This window comes from Carassius gibelio, chromosome A12, assembly GCF_023724105.1.
Source record: "Carassius gibelio isolate Cgi1373 ecotype wild population from Czech Republic chromosome A12, carGib1.2-hapl.c, whole genome shotgun sequence".
In the NCBI taxonomy this organism is placed as follows: Eukaryota; Metazoa; Chordata; class Actinopteri; order Cypriniformes; family Cyprinidae; genus Carassius; species Carassius gibelio.
Window position 1 is genome coordinate 25433307 of NC_068382.1, and position 14362 is coordinate 25447668.

Sequence of the window (14362 nt, forward strand, 5' to 3'; positions counted from 1 at the left end):
AATGAAGGATTTAATTTTAAACAATTTTTAAAGTGCAAGTAAATTTCACAAATTATAACAAAGAACCAGCAAGTAACATTGAATTAAACATGACATTTTGAAGTAGTAGAAAGTCCGAAATTGTCTTTTCTCATAAAACGTACTTGAAAAATAAATTTCACAGTGCACATTATTCCTTTGGTTTGGCGCTAAAGACCAGTTATTAGTATTTTTATAAAGTTTCTCATGCTTTCTGGAATTATTTGCTGTTTTCGTCCCATGGTCACGTGACACAAACAGAAATACATTTATTTTTCTCTAAATAAATGAATAAAATTGGTGCATCTTGTTCACTCAGAAAATGCTAGTAAATTTAACAAATAAATACAAAGTAATGTCAAGTAACACATTGAGTTAAACAATAACATAAAAAATGAAACATGCTCCAATAATCCTGGTTTTATTTTCAACTTTGAGAGCAGTGCAGAGTGAACAGTCACATGACATTAACGCCTCAGCTGATTGGCTCAGAAAGTCCCATGGCTCTGTCCCTGTTTCCAGCGGGTCCTGCTCCAGCCGAGCAGCAGCCATTGACACGAATGAAGCTGCTCTCTAATGAAGAATTCCTCGTTTATTTCTTTTAATTACCCACATGTTGCATCAGTCCGAAAAGGAAATTTATCAGATGATTAAAACGGGTCCAATTGTCTGTTCTGCTTTTCTGTGTTGTGTCATTAAGTGCCCATATATCTGCACTGACAATGCACTATATGCAGCCACACACACACACACACACACACACACACTCGCAGACAGACGGATCACTTCTCTGAACGCTCTCTGTTTGAGTGTGCAACGATGTGCCTCTCCTCCGTTCTGAAATGACCGTGTCTTGGCTGAATGCTCTCAGCTCATTTAGAAAGCAGAAGTGAAACGCTCCCCTCTTTCCAAATCCCTCACACTCTACAAAAAGCTGTAGTTGAACGAGACAGCGAGCGATCTGTCGTCCTGTGATAGAGCGTGTTTTCATACACACAGACATATGCGGCGGCTGATAGCAGCTCCTGTGGGTGTTCTCCTCCGATGCGTCGCTCTCTCTCTGCAATCTGATCACACAACGAAGCCCTAAACAAACTACGACTGAAAGGAAGTGATAAACAGAGTTTCCTGTAGAGCTCTGCCTATGATAACAGCTCTCATGGAAGCAGTGTGAGTCAAGGTTCTTCAAATGAAAGGCTTTTTCTTCGGCCGCAACAATAGAGCGGTTCGTCTGTGGACAGAGACAACAATAAAAACACACTCCACACTCCTGATGAGTAACATTCATGCAGGAAACACCAATGCTGGGTTGGGGGTAATCAGATTATGCTTTAAGTCATGCATTACTTTTAAATTAATTGCACTTTTTCAGATAACTAATGCAAGTTACTTTGTTTTGACATTTATTGATTGACAGCTCTTGAGAGGCTGTTCTTTCAGCCTGAGGCTTATTAATTTCACTCTTAAAGGGCCTTTTCATTTGCTAAAAGTATAACTTTTGGGGGTTTTATATATAATAATAATAATAATAATAAGCAACCCTTATGAAAAAGACGTTTATTCAAGTGTGCTATTAGTATACTTCTTTTAATCTACAAATAGGAACGTATCTTTTAGTTTACTTTTTATGTACTTCTCAGAAAAATACTTTTTAAGTATACTTGATTTATATTTACAAAAATTCCAAATTTATTTGAGCTGTACTCCTAGAATCTGTGTTTTCATTGTTATACTGTAGAGGGCGCTAGTACACAGAATTTCCCAAAAAAACACAAGTGAAGAAAAATAAAGAAACAGCAGATACTAACACGTAATCTAGTAGTTTACTGAGACTATACTTCAAATATATATATATATATATATATACTGTATAAACTGCATTGAAACTGAATGCAAACTGGTCATGATTTTATTGGTTGTTAGTAAATTTTCATCATCATGATAATCATGATGCTTAAATACTTTGCTACTGTTTTTTTAACCACTAGATACTATAGTATAAAATATCATTACTGAAAAAAAATATTAAGAATAATTAAGTATTTGATAATTTTTCATGTTTAATTTCTGATTTTGATCTATTTATTTATTGATAAATCTGATGATTATTCTTAGATTAATTTTTTTACAACACAGTAAATAATAATTACAATTAATAATATAAATCATATTAATAATATATAATGTTTAATATATTAAATAATATATTTACAGATTTATTGACAATATAATAAATAATTATAATTAAAATATATAGATAGATGGATGGATAGATGTCAATGCTGAGAGTTCTCTTCTGTTTCCACCTCGTTTGACCTTTGACCTCCAGCAGCGTCCTTCAGTCTCCTGGAGTGCTGCTTCTGCTCGTTCGTTGCATAAGAAACAGAACAGAAATAACATGAGGTCAGCAGACAGACGCTCGGATCCTTCTGCGTCTCAGACGTCGAGCCTCTGTTAAGAAAACAGCGCAAGCTTCAGCAGTTCAGAAGAATTCATGTGAGATCAGACGATCATCGGCGCGTGACTGGAGCACAGGTGAATGACTGCTGATTTCAGATCACATCGCAGAGTGTTAGAACTCGTGATCATTAACTTCAGTTTAAGTCAGTGGCGTTTGCATGCAAAAATACACAGCTCAAGAGTTTAAACAGAACTTATCAGTCGTTTCAAAATAAACAGAGAGCTGGGATTGTAAGTGTATGCTTGTTTTTATTACTAAAACAAATATTGATTTAAATATTGATTTATCACTTATTCATTCATAATACATAAATACAGTAAGTAATAGTTATATAAATATATATGCATAATAATTATTAGCATATATATAATTACAACCAATAGAATTATTAGGATAAATAAATCCCTGTGCATGCTTCTGATACAAACACAAGACTATTATTCTGTTTGACCTCTATAGATGAGTTTCAAAAGTCTTCATGTTGCTCATGTTTAGATGTTTAAGTGTTTTCTCACATGACTCAAACACACTCTCTCATGGTCTGTGTGTGTGTGTGTGTGTGTGTGTAGTTATGATAACTCAGAGATTGTGTAATGCGAGTGTGAGGCGCTGCTGTAATGACACTGATTATCAGTAAATAACACTCATAGAGAGGAGATAACACTCAAACACTCACACATCTTCATTTCTCTTTTTCTCCTTCGTTCCTCACACGTGTAGATGTTTTCTCGGCTGCTGTGATTAGGATCTCTTGTCACTGGACCGGCCCTCTTCTCCTCGGCTGAAATCCCCTCAGTACGTCCTTCAGTCGCCGTGTGAAAACAACATCTACATTTTATCTTCACGCCAGTGATTACACACACTCAACTTCCCTAAAGCACTCACACACACACACACACGGCTCTTCATCAGCCCTTCTTCTTTTAGTTTTGCTCGTTTTACTCTGTTTGAGACATGCAACGAACAATATATATATATATATATATATATATATATATATATATATATATATATATATATATATATATATATATATATATATATATATATATATATATATATATATATATATATATTATTTATTTATATATATATATTTTAAATAGAATGATTCAATTAATACATTTTAATACATTTTTACTATCAAAGTAAAGTGAAAGTGAAAAATTTAAGTCAATTAATAAGTTTAACTAACATACACATTATCTTATTTAACATGTTTTTTTCTCTCTCAGAAGTCCTGCAAAGTAAAATGTAAACAAGACACATTTCTGGTTCTAGTTTTCTAACAGTAAACTGATGCAGTTCTGTGTTCTGCCTCTAGGGGCATTACTCGCACTTTTATCCCTGTTTGATATTAATTCTTCATTAAAGCAGCATCACTAGACGTTTCTCGTCCTGAAACGAGCTCAAGTCTTAAAGTCGTATCAAGCCTCACAACCAAACGTTTCGACCCTCGAGTCGGACTGCATCAGCTCGTCTTGGGTTGATCTGTGACTCCATTGAGATGAATGTGCTGCTGAGCGGCGGCCGGCGCTCCTCGGCCCTAATTTAAGAGCGTTTCCTCACATTCTCATCTGTGTTTTCACAGCCCGCCGTGGGCCAAAGAGGAAGCAAAACAAATTAGCCTCCATTGTTTGTAGCCCTGAGCTCTCCCAATAACAGTATTTGTGGAAACATACATGCAGGAATAACTTCCTGAGGCACACAGATTAATCGTCCCGGGCCGGGAAATCAAGCACTTACTAGCAGCCTTACAAGAGCCTTGAAGTCCAGACTCTCTCCAGCTCTGTCATCACCGCTGGCGGCCACATCCCATCTGTGTGTGTGTGTGTGTGTGTGTGTGTGTGTGTGTCATATCAGGACACAACTCTGTATAATGACATGGGTATGACACAGGTATTACAAGGAGAGGGTGTCTTATGAGGACATAACCCATGTCCCCATTTTTCAAAACACTTATAAATCATACAGAATGAGTTTTTTTGAGAAAGTAAAAATGCACAAAGTTTCCTGTGAGGGTTAGGGTTAGGTGTAGGGTTGGTGAAGGGAGATAGAATATACAGTTTCTACAGTATAAAAACCATTACACCTATGTGTGTGTGTGTGTGTGTGTGTGTTTGTGTGTGAGAGTTGACAGTAGAGCATGCTGAAAACAGGATACGAGTTCTCTGTGAATAAAGGCTGTGTTCAGAAACACGACTGCGGTGATATCAGTGTCTCAAACTCACTCTTCACTGAGAAACTCATGTTGATTAAATCAGTGAGATTCGTTGAAAAAAACATTATGGGCTCTCAGCTCACAGCGAATGTTTTTAGAGCGTTCTGCCAATGTTATGAACAAACATTCTTCCAGTAAAACTTATAGCTCTTTCATTCAAAATATATGTTTTTTTTATATTGTTCTCAAAACGTATAGCATTATACATTTTTATAATTTAGTTTTTTTGAAAGTTACGACTTGTCTCATTTAAAGAACATTCAAAAGTAACATTCCCATAATGTTTGCAAAATGATAAAATTGAATGTTTCCTTAATATTGTGTTTTGAGTGTCACCGAGAATAATGTTTTCATTTATTTCAGTATGGATCTGTTGATTTTCTTTCCATATATATTTCCTCTCTGTCCTAGACACGATATTTAGGAATATTAAAGAAGTCATTTCATTCTATTTTATTTTGCTATTTTATTTAATTTATTCTTGCTATGCTTTTATGTGGGTCTCTTCTCCTCCTTTTAATGCACTTTAAATGTCATTTATTTTATCCTTTATTTAAATATAATTGATCACTTTATTAGTATTTTAGAAAAATATGTATCTGTTGATCTGCTTTTAATTTATTTTCTGCCCTAGACACAACATTTAGGAATCGTATTTTATTTTATTTTATTTTATGCCTCTTAATTAATTAATAACTTAATGTGAACATGAGCAAACTGTTTTTCCAACATTTTATTTTGAGCTGGCATTATATTAACAGGTTTCTGAAGGGTTGTTTGTATAACACGTTATTTTGTTTTTATTAAAAACATATAATTTATACACTTAGTAAACACTTATTTCAATTAGTTTCATTGTTTTTATTTATACTTTTCACATTTGAATGAAGATGAAGCAGAATGGAACAGAAACTACTCTCCTAATAAACATGAAACATAGAGTTTATACCCTTACTTTTGTCAAATACTGTTTTGATGTGAAAGAGAAGTATTTCTATAGGTTTTTCATTCGTTGCTGGCTCACTAAAGTCTTTATATCAAGAGTATCTCGGCTCACAGATGAGTTGTGTGTTTTATCTCAGTCTTGTTTGTGCTGTTGAATCTCTCTGTAAAAGCAAACAGATGGTGTTCTTGGACACACACGTCCGTGTTCTGATTCAGGAGGCTTTTACAGTCCTGTGTGTGTGTGTGTGTGTGTGTGTGTGTGTGTGTGTACTGAGCTCGCAGGATCATTGAACTCACGGATCATAAAACTCCTGCTGATCAATACGAGCGATCGGCTGAGATCAGGATCATGTTTCATGTGGTATACCAACACACACCTGAGATAAGAGTCAAGCTGTCACTGCGTTCCATCAGCGTGTGTGTGTGTGTGTGTGTTTGAGAGTGTGTGTGTGTGTGTGTGTGTATAATGACATGTGTATGACACAGGTATTACAAGGAGAGGGTGACTTATGAGCACATAACCCATGTCCCCATTTTTCAAAACACTTATAAATCATACAGAATGAGTTTTTTTGAGAAAGTAAAAATGTATTGGGTTGTTCACATCATGCACACACACATTATATTTTATTTCATTTGTTGATTTAGTTTGTCACATGTTTTTATGTGGGCCTCTTAAACCTGCTTTTAATGCACCTTAAATTTCATTTTAATTTACCATTTTATCTATTTAGAAATATGAACCTGTTGATCTGCCTTTCATTTTTTTTCTCTCTGCCCTAGACATAAATGAATAAATGTAAATGTAAATAAATTTAGTGCTTTTATGCATGTCCTTTTAATGTGTACCTTTAATTCATTTTAATTAATTTATTAAATTCTTACATTTTTATTGAATTTTTTTTATCTTATAATATTCTATTTTTATTTTATTATTTTTTATAATTACTTTTTTTTATATATTGATGTGTAAACTTGTGTCAGGCTTATATTTTATTGCACCAAATCAGTCCCAATGTTGTTTTTCGCAAACTTCCCAGAATGCCCTGTCTCGCCGTCCTCTTCCTAGTAAACCGTGCTGATGTAATGCTGTAGTCCACAGTGAAACACACATTGTGTCGTCTGAGACGGGACCTGAAACTGAAACGGGGTGTTTTTAGCTGCTTCTACAAAATAAGAAAATGTCACAATAAAGTACCATAACACAGACTGAACTTCTGAAACAGCCTCAGAGTTATGAAGTTTAACTCGGTGACTGAGGAATGTGTGTGTGTGTGCGTGAACACGTGTGTGACGCTCGACCTTGAGCACATGAACACCATTTATCTGAGGCTGATCAATTAATGAGCCGTCTGTGTTTGCGCTGAGCAGACGACTGCAGGACGCTTCACACACTCACACTGTAAACACAACAACTCAAACCACTGGAGAAAACTAGCACTAAAGCACAGAGAGGGAAGAACGAGGGTGACAAGACACCAAACACACACACACACACACACACACACAGAGACACACACACACACACACACACACACACACTCACACACAGAAACACACACACACATACGTGTTTTCTCATCTGAATGAACACTGATCAGAGACTACTTGCTAACAAAAAATTATTCTTAGAGCTTTTTGATAACGTTTGCAGTTTCCATTAAAAACATAATTTCTGAAGGTTCCAAAATCTCCAGTTTTTAAAACAGGACATAAACATTATTGGAACATTCCTGTTTAATGTTATGGAACAAATTACATTTAAATTTGTCAGCTGAACTTCCACACATGGCAAAAAAAAAAAAAAAATTCTGCCCAAAATATATTTAAAATATATGTTAAATATTTCTTGCATGCAATGTTAAATTACTTCTTTTTTTTTACCGTCATATACCAAATCTCCTGTTTTATTAATGTATTTTATTTTATTTTATTTTATTGTAATTTATTTATTTCAAAATATTTATAAAAAAAAATGAAAATGGCCCCAAAAATACATTGGTAGAAAATATATTAATGTAAATATATTTATAAAAATATTTTAGGGAGTTTATTTCTGCTCTTTTATGTATGTATATTATTATATATATTATATACGTGTGTGTTTTGACAGCATTATTAAAGACCAGATAACTCTGAACCAATGTTCTATTAAAGTTACTGGGAGAATGTAACCTGAGTGAAAATGCATGTCCTGACAGACTTCTCTTCCTAAAACATGTCCACACTTGCTCTGGTCATGCTTGGATTTGATTGTCCAGTCCTGCAGTGAGACCTGTGCGTCTTCAGATATCAGACTAAACTCTCTTTCCTTGTTATGTCTTTAAACACTTTGGAAAGGCCTAATCACTGCATGCAGGATCTCTAATGGAAGTCTTGTTATCACGTCTCATTAAGTCACAGGATGAATAAATCACAAGCTCGTTCACGGCCGCACATAAAAGCAATCTGAGGGTTTGCCCGAGCAAAAGGGAACAAACAGGCCATTAGGATCCCAGATCCCAGCCATCATGGAAAAGACTGATTGGAGTTTAAACACACACACACACACACACACAGCGCTGTAACCAGAGCGAACAGGCCTGAAAGAGTCCTGCTAATTGATCTGATGAAGCAAGAGTTGTTGTCAATTAAACTATCAGAGCCACTGGACATATCTCCGGCTGACGGGTCAATATTTGAGCTTTTGTGTCCCTCTGTGTTGGTAACAAGCAGCGCTCGTGGCCTTCAGATGAGGAGCAGATTCCTCCAGCAGCTCAGGAGAACATCACTCAGGGCTCATTGTTCACTCAAGTGTGCTGTTTGCTCTTCAATTAGACCTCATTCAGCTGGAGATGGAGCTTTTATATCACCGTCAGCCTTCTGGCCTGTAAAATAATGATCATAAATACTCCTGAGGACGGGACGCTTTTGGGTTTTCTGCAGCGTTCATTTAAAGTCATCTGGTCTTTAATAATGTTCTCAAACCGTGGGCACAGATACAGTGTTCATACAATGTTTTATGAAGCGTTATTTCTGAAACACTTTAGTATGAAGTGAATGTTACAATTTGTTTCATAAATGTTAACTTTTATGTCAAAAATGTTAAATGTTACAATTTGTTTCAGAACTTTCAGAGAAAATGTGACATTGACAAAATGTTTGCAAACTCATCATATGGAAAGTTCTGGTTCATATAATCAAGAATAAACATGTTTAACATATAAAAAACGTAATGGCAATGTTTGGAAAACATATTTCCAGAACATATATTTGTGAGGATGTTTAGGTGAGGAACGGTTTATATATCTAATAAACAGATATTCGTTTTGTTTCATTGACATATAACTTTTGTTTTAGATGTTTCTTTTAAAAAAGCCTCCATTCGTTCTCTAGTAGCTCTGAAAATTATTTACGTCATTTGCTTTTCCTTATCTACAAAAAAAAAATTGGTTATAAATGTCTCATTATGCTTATTGTCAATCTTTCTGTCAGCTTGTTTTCTTTCAATCAGCAGATTGATCGCTCTCATTGATCTGAGCTTATGAGTGAAAATGATCTAGAAATCATGCTTTTTTCACTCAATAACTGAGGTGCATGAGCTCAGATCAATCAGTTCCCAAAAGAAATACAAAACCCTTGTTGATAAAAAGATTTGGTGATAATTAGCATAATGACAGATTTATAAGCAATTTATGCAGGTCATTTTTGACACTATTTGTAACAAGGTGAATCTCTTAAAGTATAAAAACTAAAAAATTCTTCAGCTTTTAGTCCAATGCAATAACATTTATAGCATTAACAGGAAAAAAGAAGATCCTGTCCAGGTCAAAATGACTCAACATGAAGGTTAAGAAAGCATAAAAACAAATGAATGACGCTTAAGCTTCGGTGGGGAAAAGTTGAGACGTTTAAAAAGGGTTTTTGCATGCATGCTTAAAAATAAAGATCCCTTAAACTCTTATAAGAACCATTAGAAGAACATTTAGAAGAAGCTTTAGTGCATTGAAAAGTGTCAGAGGTCAATAAAAAGAAGCTTCATCTTTGAGAGGTGAAGATGTGTTTGGGCCTGCGCTCAGAGCTTCAGTTCACATGCTGCTTTCTCAGGATCACGATTTGTGAAGCATTTCTCAATTCAGGCCGAATCGATGCTCACGGTGTTGGTTTTGGAGCAAACTGTCACCGCTGCGAGGCTGTCGAACTCTCTGCGATGCACAGAACGCTGTGATTCATCGCCTCACTGTCCAATCATTAACCACACGATTAGCACAAACTCAGAACTGTTTGTCTTGTTGGAAGCGATAAGCTGGAGCTGAAAGCTCTGATGATCGACAGCAGATCTGTTGTGCTCCAGATCTCAAACTCTGCTGTTGTTTCATTCAGGAAGGGATAGCGTTTAATTGATTTTAATGACTAACAGATAATCTGCTGTGATGAAAGGATAGTGAATCAACAGATAAGGGACTAATAAGACAAATGCACATTCATCACAGCTCTATTGTGCTCACATCAGATAACAGGAAACAACATCTGCCATATTAACAGGTCACCGTGTACTTTGAAACCATTGCAGGTTTCACGGAACATGGAAAAAATGCATCTTTTAGACATTTGAATGATAAGGGATTCAAGAAGGCAAACAGATATGTTATCCTCAAAATATTGTTTATTGACTAACACTAAATATTTACACTCGAGACAGCAGATACAGGTTTGATTGAAATCTACACATGCATTAAGTTAATTGTGCTAGTGAATGTACAGTATGATACAGTATGTACAGTGCTGAGGTGTTCGCTCAGAGCTGAGGGTTGATGGAGAACTGTGGATCCTCCTCGATGTCCAGCTCCTGATCTGAATCCTCAGACTCTTCAGACTCGTGTGTCACGTCTGGACTCGATCTGTCCGAGTTTCTCTGCTCGCCAGAGTCCTCCACATCTCTCTTACCGCTCGGAGGATTCTCCTGTTTCAACACCAACATCACACAAGCATCTCAACATCTGCAGCTTGTTCTGTTCAGTGGCAGTATGCATGCATCTGTTTATGGATTTTAGACGTGCAACAAGTAAATTTCGTTTTCTATTATTATTATTTATTTATTTTTAAACTGAGATTAAAAATATTCGATTTTCTATAAATTATAAATATTATATTAACGGCTCTAAAATATAATTTAGATGTACGTATTTTTTTATAGACTAATTAATATTATATTGTTTAGACCTTTAATTTTCAAGATAATTATTAAAATATTTATATAGCCTAAAGCTAACATTTTTCTTTTAAGATGACGAGTTGTTTAAGAGTAAAAAAAAACAAGATACACTCCCATCTCGTACAATAATTTTCCCGCGTTAAAAAAAAATTGTTTACATTTTATTTATATTTCGTATAATTTTTTTGCGCTGAAATAAAACGATGAAAAACGAATGAATATGATAACTTGAAAAAAATCAGCACTTCGGGGGAAAAAACACCTTTCACGCAGAAATCGCGTGGATAAATTTCACAATTAATTACAAAGAAACGGCGAGTAACACTCATTAAACACCAATATATTCTTATAAAACACGCTCCGATCTTCTCAGATTATCTTTGCATTGCATTGTGATAAATAACCAAATAAAATATTACAACAATAATTTTAAAACTGGCAAACCTTCACATATAAAATATATTTAGGCTATTATTATCATATCATAATCATTATATTATTATTATTATTATTTTATTATTATCACGATCTCGATGTTTTGTTTGTTTTCTCTGTGTTCCTGTTTGCTGTAAAGGTTAAAACGAAACTTCAGAAATTCTGATTATTATTCATGATTATTATGATAACATCTCGGCTATATTTAATACAATAAAAAAAAATGTTTGTTTTTTTTGTCGGGTGTCAGATTCTCACCTGCTTCAGTCGCCTCCACTTCGCGCGACGGTTCTGGAACCAGGTCTTCACCTGCAGACAGATGGAGATGAAGATGAAGATGAAGATGAAGATGGGACTGAAGCACGCATTGCTCTGATGTTGTGTGATGGGAGCACTCACCTGTCTCTCGCTCAGCTGCAGCATCTTGGCCAGTCTCTTTCTCTCGGGAGGAGACAGATACTTCTGGGTCTCGAACTTCTTCTCCAGCTCGATGGTCTGGTCGTTGGAGAAGCGAACCTGTCCTCCTTTCCTCTTGTGCAGAGGTCTCTGGATGAACGGCGTCCACAGCAGAGGTTTACCTGCACAACACACGAGAACACGTGAATGTGTTGCGCAAACACATACAGAATAAATGCGCATCCTGCAGATCTCCAGACTGATGCTGAGTGTGTCTGCTTTGTCGGAATCTGTGTCTGTGCATCCGCTCAGAGAGTTTATGAGCACAAGACTATGGCAAAATTTCCGTCAATGTGTTTCCTGTTGGTTAATCTGGTGAATGGGGTGAACATCCGTCCAGTCCCCGCGCAAACACACAGGAAACTGCGATTCATCCCAGAATCACACGTTCAGACCATAGTCTGGAGAAAAACTGATCTCATTTAAAATCTCATTTAAAATCTTTATTTATTTATTTTTTGTCAATATATTCTAACTTGTATGGAAACATAATTTCCACACGGCAAAAAAAAAAAAAAAAAAAAAAAAATTAGAATTGAATATTCGAGAAATAATACATTAAAAAGATAATTATTAAAGCATGTTTTTTACTTTAAGAAAAGTATTTCGAGAGAAAGACATGATGCAATGTTATTTCTTAGAATTATTTTACAGCATAAAAATAATATATATTATAATTATAATAATAAAATTGGGTTTTGTTTTGTTTTTGCGCTGCTGTAAATCGCTCTCTCTCTCTCTCTCTCTCTCACACACACACACACACACACACACACACAACTGGCAAAAAATATATCTTTGATATAAATGCATTTAAAATATATAGGTAAAGCGTATAATAGGTCTATTTCCTAATAATTTTAAGTCATTTTTTTAACTATTTTAATCTATTTTTAAAAGCATTTAAGAATGCATGTTGCCCTCAGTATAACCAATTTTATTTTTTTACTAATGTCACACTGGAAGAAAGACTTTATATACAGTTTCTTGAAATTCATATTTTCTTGACCATGCAGCAGGCCCTAGTTAATTCTCAGCATTGCGACTTCGGTTTTGCTTTTTTAAGGCATCAGTTAAGGACATAAATATATTAATAAAAAAATACAGATTGATATATTAAACATGTTTATATTCTATAAATTGATCAATCGTATCTACAACTATAAAACCGATCTGAAACCGTGTGTTTTGTTTAAAACGAGCCCGGAATAGTGAAGTCGTTGTAAAGTTCCGTGAGGTGTGTTCGAGTTAAAAAGGTTCAGCCCAATGAAAGGAAACGAACAATCCGTAAAAAACGGATCCCGGCTATCAGAAGTCGAGTGTTTCCTGAATATGTGTGTATTGAGGATGTGGATAAAATAATCAGCAGCGTGCACGAGTCCTGCTCCAGGAAAACATCTCACAGCTTCTGAAAGCACATCTACTCCTATCGAGAGCTCAAGATTTCCGGAGTGAACGGAAAGGGTCAGGGCTTGCAGAACACAGGCAGTTTGAACCTCAGACCAACAACATGTGAGGAAGATCAGAGAGTCTTCCTCAGCCAAACACGCTTCCTGTAGAGCAGCATCTGGAGCACGATCCGAATTCACGCTCGGTTGAAGCAGCAGGGTCACACTAATGCGCTTTGAACTGCAGTTTCGAAATCAAGAAGAGCTTCCTCTTCAGGTCAGTCTGGTTGATATTATTAACCACACGAGCTGTTGGTAAACAGACCTCATGAAACTCAGCTTTCTGTGGCCAAAGCACACCAACTTTCAAGCACAATTCACAATCCTGAAGCAAATATGCGTCGTGAACTTTCATTTTCACGCACAACGTAAGAGCTATTTCTGTCCGATTTAATTACAATGAGCTACGAATGCATTTATAGCCTGATTCAGTGAACTTGAATTACAAAAAAAGATTTCTGAGCATGATGTGGAGTTTAATCCCACTGTACAGATGTTTAATCTCACTCTCAGAAAAAATGCACACAATCGATCACTTTAGGGCATACTCTTAACTACCTTTAAGGTACTAATATGCTCCCTTAAGGGGTTAAAAAGCTACCAAAGTAGAACTTTTGAAAAGGATCCACTGAGGTTTTATGCCTTTTATTGTAGTTAAACCATCAAACGAACCGCAGTGCGGTGTTCAGCACTTTTAGATCAGAAATGAGTCTAGACCTCACCCAGCGGGTCGTGACGGAGCAGCGCGTGCGTGAAGTCTCTCTGGAACGGGTAGATGGACGCGTAGGTGGCCGCGAGCGCGTGCTGGGTCAGAACCGGGTGGATCGGCGTGGGCTCGTAGATCGGGGTCCGGTAAGACGGGATCAGGCTGGTGAAGGACGAGTTTGGAGACGGAAGGGTCGGCGTGGGCACCACCGGACCGGACGCGGACGCGTTCCTGCCCAGAATGTCCTCGATGTAGAAGGGCGTCGGGTGCGCGGGCGGCGCGGGCGTCGGCGCGTAGAGGGGCGCGTGCGAGTGCTGGAACTGCATGGCTGGAGGACTTCTGATGTCAGGGCTCGTGGACTTCTGCTTCCATGCAGTCTGTGAAGAGCGAAAGCGGGAGGTCACTAGTGAGGGAGGTGATGATGTTTAATGAGGGAGGAGAATAACGGGTCAAACTTCCTGCAGGTACGCGAGCTCTG

At 36.5% G+C, this 14362-nt stretch overlaps 2 protein-coding genes and 1 long non-coding RNA gene across 3 annotated transcripts in view; all 3 read right to left on the minus strand.

The window, feature by feature from the left end:
• The window catches only part of LOC128025575 (formin-2), a 123833-nt gene that overhangs the window by 18388 nt on the left and 91083 nt on the right, over positions 1-14362 (minus strand). The gene's annotated exons all lie outside the window — the stretch shown is intronic.
• On the minus strand, positions 424-3293 carry LOC128025587 (uncharacterized). The gene is made up of 2 exons (XR_008186186.1): positions 3156-3293; positions 424-2469 (listed from the first exon to the last, which is right to left on the minus strand). It is a non-coding gene; the product is annotated as an uncharacterized LOC128025587 (long non-coding RNA).
• On the minus strand, positions 10271-14296 carry LOC128025580 (hematopoietically-expressed homeobox protein hhex-like). Its single transcript, XM_052612058.1, has 4 exons — positions 13901-14296; positions 11674-11852; positions 11533-11583; positions 10271-10587 (listed from the first exon to the last, which is right to left on the minus strand). Exons 1-4 carry the CDS (start codon positions 14208-14210, stop codon positions 10423-10425), a joined length of 705 nt encoding a protein of 234 aa, XP_052468018.1. The 5' UTR covers positions 14211-14296; the 3' UTR covers positions 10271-10422.